The sequence below is a fragment of the Megalops cyprinoides genome, chromosome 6, assembly GCF_013368585.1.
Source record: "Megalops cyprinoides isolate fMegCyp1 chromosome 6, fMegCyp1.pri, whole genome shotgun sequence".
NCBI classification, from domain to species: domain Eukaryota; kingdom Metazoa; phylum Chordata; class Actinopteri; order Elopiformes; family Megalopidae; genus Megalops; species Megalops cyprinoides.
The window spans coordinates 37,150,499-37,167,921 of record NC_050588.1 but is presented as its reverse complement, the minus strand read 5'-3'; the positions used below and the strand labels follow the sequence as shown (position 1 = coordinate 37,167,921).

Below are 17,423 nucleotides of genomic sequence, written 5' to 3'. Positions count from 1 at the left end.
AAGATCACACATGAGCCTGGTTTGTAGTGTCTGCCCAGGACCAGGGACCAGAGACCAGGACCCCTGAGTTGAAATTACATATTTAGGCTTGTCAGAACTGAGCTCTATTTTATTTTTGAAATTTGTCAATGTTGATGTGTTTTTTTTTTTTTTTTCATATTCTGACGTCTAATGTCATTTATTTACATAATAACATATCCTGTTGATCATATAATAATTACAGTAAGAGAATATGACAGAAATAGAGCTGGGTAGAGACAGAGAGGAGAAACAGAGAGAATCCGAAGTAAAAAACACAAGACCCTGTCATTAAAAAGGGAGTTTCCATCACATTTCCAACTGATGTGACATGTTACACGCAGCATTTAACTGTCACCAAAAAAAAAAAAAATACACACACTTCACTTGAATTTTTTTTCCTCAACTTCCTTACTATAATGTTACATCACATGACTTCACTATAGAGCCTGTATTACTCTGAGGAAGTTGTCTCTTTCAAACCAGTCTAATTGCAACACGTGGAATGCTGTGTCACAGTATATTACATAATTACATTACAGTATTGCCATTTAGCAGATGCTCTTAACCAGAGCGATTTACATAGGTTACATTACATTACATTACATAGGTTTTGCAGATTATCCATTTATACATCTGGATATTTATAGTAGGAAATTTTGGTTTAAGTACCTTGCCCAAGGGTACAGTGTCCCGGGGGGGGGGGGGGGGGGGGGGGGGGGTGTCGAACTAGCAGCCTTGTTATGAGCGCTATGTCCTCGACAGGGCAATTTTTCCATCTGTGAAAATTTATTCAACGAGCCCAGGAAAAACGGTTTGGGAAACGTGAGAAACAAAGAAAAGACTACAATTCAAAAATACATCGAGATGTATCTAAACTTTGTAACTGGGCAGTGGGTTTATACTCTACATACATTTACCAATTCATTTTTGTAAAGGTTACTTTAATATGAACATCTTTGCCTTACTGACAGTATCCTGTGACAATATGACCTCATATTTTCATAGTAGTGGTCTCCCATGGAAACTCCTTAAAGTGCAAACGCGATATTGATAAGACATTTGACATATGATCAAGACGTGTACAGTTTAAGGATCAGTGACTCATCATCTGAAATTAGTCATCAAATTTTCTGGAACTATATAATACTATCACAGAGATGGAGATGATCAACAACCCACTTCAGCAAGAAAATGCATCTGGTAAGCAACTTTTTGTCATTCTGTTGCAACTGGCAACCATGCCGTTTCGCGTCATCGACAAACTACTCCGTACCTCGTACTGTCTCTTTTTGCAAGCTAACGGTTTTGGAGTTTTGTAGATGTAGCGACATTCTCAAACCAATGTAGATTTGACCCATACCTATTAAAGGGTCCAGGAAAAACGAATAAATAAATACTATTTGACTGCAATCTTTTCTTTCTTTATTTATTTAGTTTGTTTGTTTATTTATTTTAATTTTTTTTTATCTTAGAAACCATTTTTCCTGCTGCTGGCCTCACTGTTTCTGCATAACAGTGACCAGCTAACACGAAAAACTTACCAGAGAACAGATGCCCTGACAGGAGATGTCCTGACGTGTGAGATGTGTCCACCAGGAACCTACGTACTTAGCCACTGCACTACAGACAAGAGGACACAGTGTGGACATTGTCCCGATGGACACTACACGGAGATTTGGAACTACGTTGAGCGATGTCGTTACTGCGGGGTTTTCTGTACGGAGGAGCAGTACGAAAAAGTGAAATGCAGCCCCAAGTACAACCGTGTGTGCGAATGCAAAGCCGGGTATTATCTGAACGTTGGGTTTTGTTCAAGACACACTACGTGTCCACCCGGCGAAGGCGTCAGCCAGAACGGTAAGTACGCAGACACTACGAAGCCTCATTACTCCCACATCACCGACACAGTGCGGGGTCCCCCGTTCAGAGTTTCCGCACTTACGGTCGAGCTCACCCGAGCAGTCCGGTTTCAAGAGGGAGAGCCAGATGCTGTGGGAAGCCAGTAGCGATTAACGGCAGTCAGTGTTTAGGATAACGCGTGTGAGCGAACAGGAACTGCAGATGTCAGTTTGTCTTAGCGCAGCTGAGAAGTGCTTGGATAGTTGCGAAGTGATTGCACAGAACCAGCGAGCGTGATCTAACACGTAAGGTGTAGTTCTGGCAGCTCAACGTGAACGAGAAAGCTTTCTTTGTTTATGGAATTTGAGCAAACTGAATAAGACAAAAAAAATATATATATACTGAGAGGACGGTCTTTTTAAAAGGAGAATCTGTGAAGTGCGGAACGACTAGATACAGTTTGACTCCTAATCCAGAGCATTGTCGACTGGGCAGGGTATTCACTGCAAATTGGCTCAGTAACGACCCAGCCGTGAAAATACATAGCATGTAATAATCGGAATCTAGTGTGGCGTAGTGTTAGCAGCAGACGGTACTTTGCCCCAGATTTCCTCTGTAAAATACACTATATGGACAAAAGTATCCGGACGCCTGACCATTACATTGTAATGACATTGTATTCAAATACATATACATTATATGGACAAAAGTATTCAGATGCCTGACCATTACACCAACAGGGACTGTAATGACATTGTATTCAAATACATATACTTTAACATGGAGTTGGTCCCCCTTTTGCAGCTATAACAGCTTCCACTGTTCTTGGAAGGCTTTCCACAAGATTTTGGAGTGTTTCTGTGGGAATTTGTGCCCATTCATTCTGTAGAGCATTTATGGGGTCAGGCACTGATGTTGGACGACTCATCAAACCATGTCTTTATAGTCCTTGCTTTGTGCTCTGGGGCACAGTCATGTTTGAATAGAAAAGGTCCTTCCCCAACTGTTGCCACAAAGTTGGAAGCATAGCATTGTCCAAAATGTCTTGGTATGCTGAAGCATTAAGATTGCCCTTCACTGGAGATAAGGGGCCTAGCCAAAACCCTGAAAAACAGGTGTGGCCAAATACTTTTGTCCATATAGCGTATCTAGTTACAGAATGGATGATGTGAAATTGGGTAGGCCGCTCTAGATAGGAGCATTTGTCAAGCAAAGGCAACCCATTTTAAGAGCATCTCCTAAGCGAAAGTTATGTGAAAATTTCGAATTGGGCTCCAGGGAGCTGAAGCTGTTGTTAGATTGTTAGATATTTGGGACGTACAGCAAACATGGCTTGCATGCTAGCAAGATTACGGCTTCCACTTCAGGTGGTCTTTACGTAGAGCAGTTTCCGATCCCTGTACACATCTGTCATGTGTTCGAAAGTGCAAACATTGTGCTAACAGCGCCTAATGGTAAATACAGCATTTCCGCTCCGGCAGGTTTAATTGTTTCATTGGAAGAAAAAAAAACAGCATCCTTTAAATCATCAGTCCTGATAAAGAGATTTATTTTCATCTCTGGCAGGTACGGCTTACACCGATGTACAATGCACACCGTGCTCGAAAGGATACTACTCAGCTGAGCACTCCAGCTCAGAGGGCTGTCAGAAACATTCTCAGTGCGCTCACGGAGAGAGGGCCATTCCCGGTGACAGGAGGCATGACACATTTTGCACTACCTGTAAGAATACAACCACTGATGAAGGTAGGAATTCAGTTTTGCTTTTGCTTTTCCTTTTTGAAAACGACACGTGTACAAAATATTCAACTGTTTTGATGAGTGACATGCATGTTTGATAGGAGAATTCATTCAAATTTCAATATAAAACCCCAAATGACATCTGCAGGACCACATTCTGACATGAAAAGCGATCTAATGTATCAGGTGCAGCCTTATTTAGAAATAGGGAAACTGATAAACTAATAAAGAAAACGTTGCTTTTCTCACACAGATCGGAGCGTGTGCGACAGTGCTGTAATAGACTTCGTGGTCCAGTATGCTCTCCATCCAAGGGCGCTCAGAAGACTCAAGAATACAATCAGGAAGGCAGGCAAGGAGAGCTCGGATCTACGGCACCAGCTTACCTCCCTTCAGAGGAGACACAGGCACCGACCCTTCGCCAACGTGATGCTGGAAGTTCTGGGAAGAGCAAGATTGCATCGGCTAAGGAGGAAAGTACAGAGGTGGTTTCTTGACATCTGATCGTAGGGCATTTCACAGGAAATTACCGCTGCTGTGCTGTCCTCACGTACTAGGCCCAAACTAAATGTTCTACGCTCTGGCATTACAAGTGCTTTATGTCATTCACTGCATGTTCCTTTGCCTTTGATCATATATCCATCTATGTGTTTCACACTAAGAGCTTCGCCTGTTCTAATTCACCATCTGATTTTGCATATTTGTGAAGGGCTTGTTGTAAAATATAACACTGATAACTAGCACAGGAACGCAAAAAAAAGCATTAAACTCTCCTGTTACCAACCATGACCTCCTAAACAAGGAAGGACCAATAGGACGGAAGGAACGTGGAAACTGAATATATTGCCGAAGCGTACTATACTTGTATGTATTGGACAATATCTATATCCATTATTTAACCTAAACTGTAGAATGGGCATATAATTATCCCTGTATTTAAAAAATAATAAGACAGAACACAAATGGATCTTAACATATATCTTTCAGTACTTGAATTAATAAAATCCACATTCTTTTTGAGGGAAAATAAATTCCTGTTTTATTCATTCATGTATTTATTTAGATTTTTTATTTTAGCCTTACAATACTGGCATGGTAATCTAGAATAAAGGTGAGAATAAGACTGAGTCATGCTAAAATATCAAACACGTGACCTTTAAAAATGACAGCCGACTCATTCTAACCTGGCATTTCTCAAGCATCCTCTGTGATTAAACACAATTATTTTTATTGTTATGCAACTCTCCCGCAAAGACACGATACAAGCCTGAACATATTCCCCGGTAAAGAAAAAAGAGAAAAATAGCACACGCTTATAAGTACCTCCTACCTCCTATTTCTCTTTTGTGTCAAGGGAGTGTTCCCACATTCCGTGCATTGTGGCCATGCCCCACATCCAGCACATACACCCACCCAGCATTCTCTTAAAAACACTGCTGCAACGTCACAAGAACGTCGCCAGAAGGTAATGTCGTGGTGACCAAATGAGCGCTTACTGGCGACATTGCTGCAACGTTGTGTGTTAGCTAGCATGATCACTTTCCCACGTGACTGATTGTTAGGACCAGATTTCCATATGAACAGATAAAATGCATGCGCGTGATTTAAAAAAAAATCTCCTTCTCTCTTTAATTGAGCAGTATCTTTGGATGGGTTCTTCAAACATGTAACCAAATCTATTGAGCCCCCCTCGTGGCACCGGGTATGATGTAATATGAATGAGGTCAGAATAATTCTTAAAATGGACTGCTTTGATTCTTACAAGAGGAGTATTCAAATGGCAAACACTGTGGTTAACTGTAGCTGCCTGCAACAAGTTCAAGGCCTTGATCTTGAATTCACAACATTCAACAAAACTGCTCCTACCTGAACTCACTACTACAAGACTTCCCTCCACAAGATGTTCCCTCCCGACCTCTACGCTCTGCTACTGAACGGCATCTGGTGTTCCCATCACATCGTAACACAAAATCACTTTGCAGAACCTTCTCCGCCATTGTTCCCCAATGGTGGAATGACCTTCCACACATCCATTCTGCTGAGTCCGTCACTATCTTCAAGAAACATCTGAGGTCACAGCTCTTCCGAGCTCACCTGAACACCTGAAACACTATCACCTAAAGCAATTTCTTATGCCTTAAACTTTATTTTTCTTTAAAAAATTCACATCTATGGTTTCATGCACTTGCGTTTCTACCAACTAGCTAGTACCTTGTCCGGCCAACTATTGAAACTTGGTCAAAGAGTGCTTCTCGTACTGTTGACTGCTTATACAGCTTTTTGCCTATGTTGTACTCCGCCTCACTTGTAGGTTGCTTTGGATAAAAGATTCTGCCAAATGAATAAATGTAAATGTAAATGATCCATGTCTAAGGTAAAAAAGTAGATTGCATGTGCAGCTAGTTAGACAGCTCTACCAAAATCCTGGAATATTCCTTGCAGGAAATATTTTCCACTGACAGCCAACAAAAACTCTAATCTTTGCCCATTATGAAGCTTACCTGCTTGGTCTTGCTGTATAAAAATACAAAAAAAAAAAAAAAAAGAGCACCTTGAAATACATGAGCAGGGGTACAACCTACACTGAACCTGCAAGCAGGTGGGCGGGAGGTTATTTATGTCTGCTGTTTCTGGCTGTCAACAAGATAACCGAAAAAGCTGAACACCTGATAATTTCTTCCTTGTTCCACAAGAATATGTTTTATGTTTACTTCCGGTGGAGTGTGCAAGACAGACGCAATACCATCATAACATACACTTCACTTGCGGCTCACACTCACACAGTTCATTCAAAAAGGCCATGATTTTCAATTTTGCAGAACATATCTATAACTTCAGATTGTTTGTTTATTTGTCAACCAAAAACAGAGCAGTATTTTTTCCAGAATTATCTTACAGATGAACTACAAACAAATCTGTACAAGTCGTAGGCCTCTGTTCAGGTTAAATGCACCATACATTGTTCTGAACTTTGAGAAATTAATTCATGGATGATAACCTTGAAATGAATGAAAAAATATATAAATAAAAAAAACTAAACGAACAAAAAACGAGAAACACAACACCTGCTTCAAATCTTTCTTCAAAGTTAAGTACTAAGAGTGTGCGGTTTGGCTGAACAGAGGCCTTACATTTAGCACAGAAAGGCAAACTGCACGCAGATGGAGTCTCTAAGGTTGTAATTAACACAAAGGAAGGTCAGGTCAGTTCCATGCCCTAGTAGTGTGTATCTGATGGCCAGAGCATGCTTTCCAAAACAGAACAATATACTATTACATACTACACGCACACACATTTTGAAACTTGAAGAAGAAAAAAAAAAGAAAACAGAAGAGTGTTTGTGGTATGTCTTGACGGTGGTATCCATGTTAGAAGAAAAGAGGGGTTAATATAATCCATCTTGAACCTCCTGTGCGCTCACTCACAGAGGAAAAGTGAGGCAGTTTCGCCATTCGGACACGGGTAGGAAAAAAAAGATATTTCATCTCATGTCACTGACAGGAGCGATGATGCCGACACGGTGGTCGAGGGTCGGATTGACCTGGCCGCAGGAGGCAACTTGTTCCCTATGTGATGTCCTTCTGCCTGGGAGGGCGGTGAATGTTTCTGACCACACACTTGACCATCCACTCGATGCCTTCATTTACACCTTGCCTGAGAAACAAGAATGACGTTTTAAGTTACTGTGACCTGCTTTTTTAAGATATTATTTGTTGTGGATATAGGTTGCACTAATGTTAAAATATGCAGGCATGCTTGCGTGCACGCACACGCACACACACACACACACACACAATACTACTCACAAAGTATTGTGTAAAAATCTCCCAAGAGAGTATGAAAAGCAATGTATTTACTTCAGCTAGAAACTGGTGCGTCAAAGTGTGCCCAATGAGTGTATTATACAAACACACCCTGCACTGGTGTTATTGTACGCCTTCCCAGTGCTGTTTGTGAAACAAGTCTTGTGATCCCCTAAAGACTTTTACACATCTGCTTTGTCAGTGATATAGTCACTGTTTGAGAGTCTTTTAACTGTGGCTATGGCTTTCAGACACGTCGAGCGTATTTCGTAACTATTGTTATCTCATTACAGCACATGAGTACAACTGGACAATGACATTCGTTCACTGCAAATGGGACATTTTCACTATTCTTTGGAAGAGCAAAATTAACCAACGACAAAACTGACTCAGAATGGTTTATAGATAAGACCAACACAACGCACATAACATCAAAACAAAGAGGAAAAAGGTATGACTTCTTACCCAGTGAGGGCTGTGCAAGGCTGTACCAGGCAATCGCGTTTCCCAATCTTTGGAGCGCAGTCACTGAAGGCCGTTTTAATATCTGGCACTGATAAACAGTTCTAAGGCGGAAAAAAAAAATTGTTGGTTGGACACGCACTACTGTGATAACCCACACACACACAACTGAATGTTCCAGAACACTGCAATGAAATGGAGCATTTCAAAATATTACGCTGGCATTGACTGGGGACTTAAGAATATGTCTTTTGAATTTCAGTGACTGAATACAAGCTCCACTTACTCCAGTCCAGTCTAAACTACAGTCCGTTTATTTTAAACTGTATGTGGGTGTGTGTTATATTTCTATTACATATTACCCTGTGTGATTCCCAGATTATCTATTATTATTATTATTATTGATAATAATAATAATAATAATATCAAAAATTCTCCAATGATGCAGCTCCAGACTAAAAACACTCAACAAGATTTTCAAATATACTTTAAAAAACAGTGTTCACTTTCTGGCTTTAATGGTAAAATGGCTCCATCTAGTGGAAATACAAACACTACATTAGGCAAAACACAGGTTTACATAGTAACTGAATCCAGCAAAGCAGGAAGTCCTCACATTTGTCCTTTCTGGCAATACATCCTGAATACTTGTTCTCCTTAACTTCCTCCGGTTATGTCCATTTATAAGAAATCAGGGCATCTTATTTGGTGTTACCATCTCTGATGGCAAATGCCAAAGTGGCTAGGAAACCTCTGATATATATAGCTTAACAAGAGCATCTGTATTTCTCTCAATTTTCACATGACAGCCCCACATGATTCAGTGGTTGCATCGCACAGAGGAGTGAGAGAAGGAAAATAAATCCGTTGCTTTTCTGAAACAGACCGTTACACACACCTACACTCTGGAGGCATACAGCTGACACAGGCTCTTTGTAAGACCTTCTTTACTGAATTTATGCAGCAGGACGGATTTTAACTGAGCCACAACACGATATGCCAAATTATACTGTAGAAATCTACACCAACACATCAACTGAGAAAACTAGGTTACACATGTCTTCCTCAATCATGTCAGAAAGTATTACGGGAAAATAAACATCAAACATGTGCATGTATGGGACTGGTTATGTTACATTATTGTCATTTAGCAGAAGGGTACAGCAGCAGTGCCCCAGAGGGGAATCGAACCTTTTGGTTATGAGCCCTGTTCCTTACCACTACAACACACTGCTGTCTGTGTTACTGCTGTGTATATCCGATTTTAATCGTGAAGTCATGTTCATGACCACAAGCCAATTCGAAATTATGGGTGAATAAAAATATATGGTCTTAAAGAAACAAACCTATCAGTTCACTGCGGAAATGTACATAAAATTGGCCAAAGGTATGATTTTTGGATTTGGAATGCAACTGCATATATTTTAGTTTGGTGTGACCACTGCATGTGTGAGTGAATTACATTACGTAATTTAGCAGACGCTCTTACCCAGAGCGATTTACATACGTTATACTTTTTTTTTGTTGTGTTATCCATTTATACAGCTCATGGTAGTTCATGGCAGGTTGATAATTGTCACATGAAATGCATTACTTAAATAATAATAATAAATATCCTAACGGTCCTATCATTTCTCTCTCATCACTTCTATAAATTCTCTGGCAACATTGCTTACAGCAGCTTATATCGCTGTCCATTGCTAAATTAGGTTACCCACAAAGCTAGCTATTGCCATGTTTATCAGTGGAAGACCACTAACGTTAATGAGCAGTTAAACTAGCGTTGAACTTATTCTGCCTAAATGAAGCAATGGTAAATATATCTGTGCCTCGCATGTCTGTAGTTACAGTCAGTGCATTGGAAATTATTAAACAAGAGGGAACATGTAAATAAACACGAGCTGAACAAGTATCTAACATAGCTTGGTAGCCAAGCAAAGCTATCTAGCTTCTCTTTCAATGTGTAGTGTGAAATCTCAAAGTCGCAAGTCCTCATTGCAGACAGTCATGCAGTATTAGAGGCATTCAACAGCAGTGTTTACTCTAAGTCACTGTATCCATTTACTGCATAGTTTAAGATGGCACGTTTTAGACGGTGCCAAATAGTGGTTGAAAAATGGTTCCTCGTAGCTTGCACTGGATAGAATTAAAAGAGTGCTGTAAAGGGATAAACTAGGTGTGAATATGCTACATTGAAAGTAGTCGTTGTGACAGATTAGGTGTATCTTCAAATATCAAAATCGGTATCTGTCTTAAAAATCCTACATCGGTCGGGCTCTACCTGTGATGTTGATGCCTGACAGGAGATTAAAGTATCCTTGATTACATTTCACAATATTAAAGGTGTATGCACATTACAAAATTAATTTCTAGGAAATACTAAATGCTCTTACTTCCACATCTTGTTTGTTGGCAAGCACAAGAAGAGGAACACCCTCTAATGCTTCACTGCTTATCATTTTCTCTGTAGAAAAAAAAAATGAAACATTCAAACATTCATAATCCTCAATACATAACAGACCAATGCCAAAAATGAGCAAAACGAACAGTGTACATACGATAAGGTAACAATGATGTACTTCTTACAAATATCTCTATCAATGAAACATACTCACCAAAGGCATTCTTTGACTCAGACAGCCTCTCTTCATCAGTAGAGTCAATGACATAAATAACTCCATGAGACTCTGCATAGTACTGTAAGAGAGGGAAATCAGAACTGAGATCCAGGGTGGAAGGGCGTTTGATAACTTTAATATTTAAATACTAATACATTTTTATCAGAAGATTGCACGAGTAAAAATCAAGAGCACATGCACACACACTTCCTCCAGTGTTCTGAAACTTCCACCACTTAAGCTCACCCAGAATCCGAGTTACAAAGATATTCTTTTTTTTTTTCATTTCAAACGAAAAAGGTGAAGGGTGTCATGTTGGTGCCTCTGCAGCCATTGTCTCAGAAAGAGCTAAAACTCATGCTTCCTGCATAAAGCTCTGAGCCACAGGTGCTGGTGTGGGGGCACCGTTTTGTTGTAGCACAATCTTCTGCATCGAACCTGACAAATGTTTGCCTTTGACCTAGTGTTGGCATGTGTTAAAGGCCATTTGGCTATGCACTGGGTATGCAGGGAGCCTGGAGATTTGCCAAGATATATTAATGATTACGGGCTGTTTTGAATCAGCTTGTCTGTCTCTTGCTATAGAGACGGAATGGCTTCTCAATACCAGGTGAGAACAGGCCAGTCTATTCCTCAACTTGTAGGACACACAGGGAACGGAAACCTTACACAGACAATGGGTGAGGCACACTCTACTTACTTTATCCCATAGTGACTGCAACTCTTCCTGGCCTCCAAGATCCCAGAACATAAGGCGTGCCTTGCCTACATCTATTGTGCCAACTGTGCAAACAGACAGAACAAGCCAATTACACTGCTGTATACATTTTATCTGTATTATTAAATGTTGCTATTACTGATGAAATTACCAGCATGTAATTTACATTTACATACATATGTATTCATTTGGCAGACGCTTTTATCCAAAGCAACTTACATAGGTTACAGTTCTTTACAATGATATCCATTTATACAGCTGGATATTTACTGAGGCAACTGTGGGTTAAGTACCTTTCCCAAGGGTACAGCAGCAGTGTCCCAGCGGGGATCGAACCAGCAACCTGCTCCTGCTCCTTAACCACTATGCTACACTGCCGCCCTATGTAATAAAACTGAACCCATATAGCAAGAAAGCTGTTAACTTACTGTTCAGACCCACCGTGGTTGTGATCTTGGACAAACTCATACCCTTGTAGTTTTTACTGAATTTAGTCTTGGTTTGTTCCAGAAAGGTCTGAAGGGGAGACACAAGGGGAAATAAGAAAGGTGCTTTCTCAGGCAGTTTGACATCACGCGAGTCGCTCCTCCCAAGTAGCTAGTTGCATCATCACAGGTCTTTAGAGTACGTACTTTACAAAAGTTGTCAGCCAGCGTGCGCTAAGAAAATGAACAAATTTTATACAGTCGGCTACCTTAAGAATGGTTGGAAGGGAAATAGCGAGCTACGGGTAAAGTACACTCAGTCCAGGATACTTTACCGTTTTCCCTGCATTATCCAATCCAAGAATCAGAATGCAGTATTCATCTTTCTGGAACATATATTTGTAGAGACCGGATAATAAAGTGTACATCCTAAAAAAAAAAAAACAAAAACAAACAGCTAGCCAGTTGTTGGGTGACAAAACGAACGGAGTAACAAACTTTTCAGCTTGCTAGCTGTGGCTAGCAATATTGATTGGAGACATTAATTATTTAACTAAGCAAGTTAATTACCTTACACAACATGCTAAAGTGCATTAGATAAGTAGACTAGCTAGCTAACAAGCCAAAAAATACAAAAATGCACCTTCATTGAATCACAATAAACAAAAAAAAGCAATCAACTGGCAAGATAGCTTTCTGTATAGCTAAAACAATTTTTAGTCCAAAAAGAAAAATAGCATGCTAGCTAGCTAACCCCCCTGCTACCAGTTGTCTCAGCCCGATCTTACTAACTAGCAAGCCATTTAACGAGAAAAAATGGCATCTGGAGTGAATGTAGTCCCTGGCTGAACTTCATCGAAAATGCATCAACATGTATACAGTGTGTTTTAAAAAAACGTTTTTACATTACACATCTTACCCTTCTGTGTTGAACTAGAGACGTGTAATCCCATCATCAGTAAATAGGAAGTGTTTCCTGAATTGCAATGCACTGCTGGACTTGAAGTGAAATAAAGTGCCTCGTTGTAGTCTCTTGGATGCAGGGCGACCGCATTTAAAATACAATACCCAGCATGCAGTACCGCAAATCGGTTTTTGCGTTTGCTACCGTGTATTCGCCACTGTCGATAAGTGTTTGGTCTGTTTAAAGATACAACATCGCTGTGTACAGGCATTAGCGCGTTGGGTTTGTATTTGCAGGAAGCACCGACGACTTGGTATTATGTCCAAAAAGGGTCTTACTAACAAAACATTCATAAGTGCAATAAATATATTCCCTTCAGGTAAGTCGCTGAAAAAGCACAATTCCAAAGCAATACTATTGACTATTCACTTGCAAGCGGCCAGGTGTTAGCCAAACAAGCTGTCATATGCCGTCTGTTAAAATTGATGGTGAGCTAGCCAGCAACGTATCTATCAGGGTTCGTTATAATGTGATCAATCACGAGCAAATTAAAATTATGAGAAGAAGACAATGAAAACCGTTTATCATCAACGGTGGCAATTTATCGTTTGACCGTATGAGATGCGTTTAAATAAGTCTAGGTGGTGCATGTATTGTCAGGGGTTAGACAAACGGGTATGGTTTGGTGAGTGTTTCTGTATGAAACCCCAAGAAGGTGCTTCGTACATGTGAGGTATTCCCTGGCAAATTGTCCCACTACGGATCGTATACCTACTGTATGATAGTGTAATCATTTATGTTTACCACTAAATAATTTTGGGCAGCTTAGTACTCGTGAGCAGGGGAACGCACTATTAAGGGTCCTTTGGTGTTAAGGAACAGCGCATACATTTATGAAAATTACTCGAATTATGCTTATACACTTTATACTAACCCCACCCTACATATAATAGATGTTGTGTGTTATTGCAGTTATCTGTATGACTACTTAAGTGCACTAATGTACTCTAGAAGCCTCTCCTCGCCAGCGGCGGATTATGTCACGACCTGACAAACTTCATAAGATAAAAATAGATTTTTCTCTCAAAGTTCTGCTTAATCCGTTTACTCAGCCCTGAATGTAAGGTATGGCTCATTCACAGGAAAGTGGTGAAACTGAATTTTCATCTTAAATGCATTAAAAAATGCGCTCTTTTACAGTACCAAGCCACTCTTTTATTTGATTTTGGTTAAATTGCAGACGTATTGTGTATATACAGTAACAAGACCATGTTCCTGACTTTTGTACAAAAAATGAAAAGAGAGATAAAAGACAGATAGAGAGTATAAAGTAAAAGTATTTGTCCTACAAGGGACTTGTATGACACTTACTGTATGCACTTTTGTAAGTCGCTTTGGATAAAAGCGTCTGCTAAATAAATAAATGTAAATGTAAATGTATGATCTATGCTGAAGTTTGTCCAGTAAATTACACGTCCTCGCCACTAGAGGTCTCCAAAGGAGTATGTAAGCTAGCAGATCAACCGCTGTTCAATGGGGAGGACCGCATTCACTGCCCAGAATCTCTGTAGCATGCATTCATATGTGAGTCGAGCGTAAGATAAACATTTTCAACAGAAATGGATTATGCTTTCATCGAACACCGCAAATTAAAACCACAATGCATGGATCAAAGGATTAGAAACTACACTTATAAGCGACATACAACCAACATTTTTTCTTTATTAATGACAAATGCTGTTGGTGATGTTTGTAGACCCAACTCTAGAATATCAGCACAGGTGTACAAGTTAATTAAAGAGAAATTACCTGCAAGTCAGTGGCTCTGTTTTCAGTGATGTCTGAGTGCAAGGTTGAATTCCACACTAGAAACATTGACGCTTTCTAAAAAGCAAAATTTGCTGAATTCATCATCAGGTTTCTAAATGCTCTCAGTAGTCCATATTCATTTTCAGTGTACTGATTTACAAAATAAAAAAGACAAATGACACTAAGTAAGAAAAATACATAAGCGTTTCTCATAAGCATGAAATAGTTACAATTTAGCTTGAAATTTAATACAAGTGTACATGTACGTGTGCCGTGTATGATAGTAATGCATTCATAAGCAACGTGATGTTGAATAACCTTTATTGCAGCAAAATATGGCAAATTGGTAAGAATGGCTGGGAATAATGTTTCAGTCTACTCTCGCCTGTGCTGAAAATTTAAAAGGGCAGTGATATTGAAGGGTGGATGGGGAGACAGCAGTAGCTTTTAATTAGCTGTGTACATCACAATATCACCAAGGTCCACTGTAACATGACCCTCTGATCTGAATGTGAGACAAGATTAATCACTATGTGGTCACTTTACCAAATACATGTCTTTATTTATTGTAAAGATTGCTATGAATTTGATAGATAGGGTACATCATAAACTTGTCAATCAGTGAGTCAAAACTGCCACGTCTTATACAAATCAATACACACAGGCTGTTAAAAATGTTCAGAAAGAACAAATTGTGCATGAAGGATGCAGCTCTAATCGTTGGTTTGCATAATGACTCATTCTGGTGCAAATACGGAAACTTTGCGTCATTGCCAAGCATTGCCAAAACGGTGACCTTCCAAGGCAATATCCATGGGCTGTTCTCACTGTGGGATAGGCACTGACGTTCCATTAGTGTTTTGCTGGCTGTGAGCAAGGAATCACACAGACCGTAAAAATATAAGTACATTTAAGTCTTAAGTGGTCCTCTTCTATGTTGCATGCATCTGCTTTTTTATCCAGGACTATTTGCCTGTGTCCTCAGATGTGACACTTTTGTTGTCCTAGAGGTAAAGCAATGACAATCTACCTGGATGAGCAGCTTCCAGCTGCCATTAAGCAACTAGTAGCATTGAAAGCCCAGGAGTTCAACATTCAGCGGGAACAGGAAAAGCAGGCGCTGACAGAAGTGTGTTTTCGCTGTGTTTAGTGTGCTCCTTCATTGAACAGCACCAGTCGAAAGTCTGGACACACCTGACACACCTTAAGATAATGGAAAACATGCATTCAAAGACATTTTGACTTATGCTTAAATGCTTGAAATTAGTTTCTTAAACAAATATAAATAGTGAAGTTGATGCCCATGTATGAATTTCTTTCCAAAAAATATTACTTTTAAAAAAAATTTTTTCCTACTCCTCAGAATCTAAAACATAAGATAGTTTTGATGTTTTCATTATTATTGGAAAATAGTAAAAAAAAAAAAAAAGAAAACCCTTAAATTTACATTTACATTTATTTATTTGGCAGAGAGACTTACAAGTGAGGTACAATACAACACAAGCGAAAAACCGTACAGAGTAAACAATATTAGAAGCACTGCATGACAAAGTTCCAAATGTCAGGCGAGGTACCAACTAGCAGGTAAAGCTAGCGAGTGCATTAAACCATTACAACCAAACCATTATGTTTAAACCATTACAACCAAACCCCTCTATGCGTAGGTGTGTCCAGACTTTTGGTTTGTACTGTGAGGGCTTGTTTCACAATTCAGTTGCTATCGTCCCTTTTTTCCTCTTCTGATCCCTTTTAAGTCGGGCAATCTTTCTACAATCCCAGTTTACTTATAAGAAGTGAGCCCCTTGGAGCTGGATGAACATGGTCATTTCTATGGTGTATTATGGATCAGGTTGAGGAATTAGAAGCTATTAGTTTTAAGCTGAAGTGGTTTTGCATTTATATTTAGCGCTGTTATTTCACAGCAGCAGTGTACTGCAATGTACATTTGCAGTGTCTCAGTGAGACCATGTGGTGTCTGATTTTTCTGTCTTCCTTCTGTTCTCAGATTCAGATAAAGGAATACACAGCGTGTTGCTATGTATCAAAACTGATATAGCTTTAGTGTGTAACATATCACCAGCGATTCCGAAATTATGTTCTTAACATACAGCGACAATGGAAGATACGATCCAGTGATTATTAGTTGTTCTTACAATTCACAGGCATACAGTGGGCCTGAATTGCTCTTGCCACTGCTGTTGTTGGTCATGTGACGTCGGAGCTCTGGGCAAAAATGCCAAGCAATGTTGTGTTCCTCCTGGTTGCACAAGCATGGCGCCAAGTGTGGGTGGGTGACAGGCGGTGACCAAATCCGAGGCCAAAAGCACTGTAAATATTTGGGGTATAGCGGTGTTTTGTGCACAATGAATTAGGCATGCTCGTGCTAGCAGTTCCTCGACCTGAAATATATAATGTGGGGCATTTCATTGAAAATAATAATTTTGTAAACCTGGGAATGATGCCCAGTTTCAGTGGCTAATCCCAGAATGCCCAGTTTCAGTGGCTGATCCCGGCTGTATGTTCAGTGTTTAAACCATCCTCCTCCTCCTCCATATTCCCCTGCTTCTCGCTGTGCAGGTGGCAGCTTCCTTGTCCCTCTATGTCATGCGGTCAGTCCAGTGCATTGTGGGATATATCCCAGTCGGCTTTTGGTTCTGCTCTCTGTGAGGTCATATCAGCTGCACCCACGTGCACCTGTGAGCGCCATTGGTCAATGGCTTCATTTGTCACTGTCAGAAGGTCCATTGAATCAATGACCAGGTGCTTCACAATGCCAGGTATATTACCACACATGTTTACACCTCATACATGTTGTATGAGTCCTTCATCCACAGCAAAACCTTATTCCCGCTGCATTACAACAGACTATCACATGACACTGCCTTGTGTAACTGAGCAAATGTTTAGCATATGAGAAGCCAGAGAAATTCCACGTCCATTTTGTCTTTCTTTAAATTGGACTGTCGTAGGGTTGTTTCAGATGTACAGCTGAAACAGGGCAAAAGGAGGCACAAGGTTATAACACTGTGTGCAGCACAGCCCTGACAATTTTGAAAGGATTTAACACTGTAAACAGCAGTGGCA

At 40.0% G+C, this 17,423-nt stretch overlaps 2 protein-coding genes across 2 annotated transcripts; one reads left to right on the top strand and one right to left on the bottom strand.

Moving 5' to 3' along the window:
* The first annotated feature begins 1,191 nt into the window (after positions 1-1,191).
* On the top strand, positions 1,192-4,398 carry LOC118779995 (tumor necrosis factor receptor superfamily member 6B-like). The gene is made up of 4 exons (XM_036532379.1): positions 1,192-1,221; positions 1,494-1,878; positions 3,427-3,606; positions 3,854-4,398. Exons 1-4 carry the CDS (start codon positions 1,213-1,215, stop codon positions 4,102-4,104), a joined length of 825 nt encoding a protein of 274 aa, XP_036388272.1. The 5' UTR covers positions 1,192-1,212; the 3' UTR covers positions 4,105-4,398.
* Positions 4,399-6,677: 2,279 nt separating this feature from the next.
* arfrp1 (ADP-ribosylation factor related protein 1) lies at positions 6,678-12,610 on the bottom strand. Its single transcript, XM_036531655.1, has 8 exons — positions 12,546-12,610; positions 11,962-12,055; positions 11,630-11,717; positions 11,184-11,266; positions 10,481-10,562; positions 10,259-10,329; positions 7,869-7,969; positions 6,678-7,254 (listed from the first exon to the last, which is right to left on the bottom strand). Exons 2-8 carry the CDS (start codon positions 12,052-12,054, stop codon positions 7,167-7,169), a joined length of 606 nt encoding a protein of 201 aa, XP_036387548.1. The 5' UTR covers position 12,055; positions 12,546-12,610; the 3' UTR covers positions 6,678-7,166.
* Positions 12,611-17,423: the final 4,813 nt, after the last annotated feature.

Coding starts and splice junctions, on each gene's coding strand:
- arfrp1 (XM_036531655.1), bottom strand. CDS start 12,054: ATGTACACTTTATTATCCGGTCTCTACAAATATATGTTCCAGAAAGAT. Junction 11,718..11,961: donor TGGATAATGCAGGGAAAACG/GTAAAGTATCCT, acceptor TCTCCCCTTCAG/ACCTTTCTGGAACAAACCAA. Junction 7,255..7,868: donor CCTTGCACAGCCCTCACTGG/GTAAGAAGTCAT, acceptor CTTGTTTCTCAG/GCAAGGTGTAAATGAAGGCA.
- LOC118779995 (XM_036532379.1), top strand. Junction 1,879..3,426: donor CGAAGGCGTCAGCCAGAACG/GTAAGTACGCAG, acceptor CATCTCTGGCAG/GTACGGCTTACACCGATGTA. Junction 3,607..3,853: donor GAATACAACCACTGATGAAG/GTAGGAATTCAG, acceptor TTTCTCACACAG/ATCGGAGCGTGTGCGACAGT.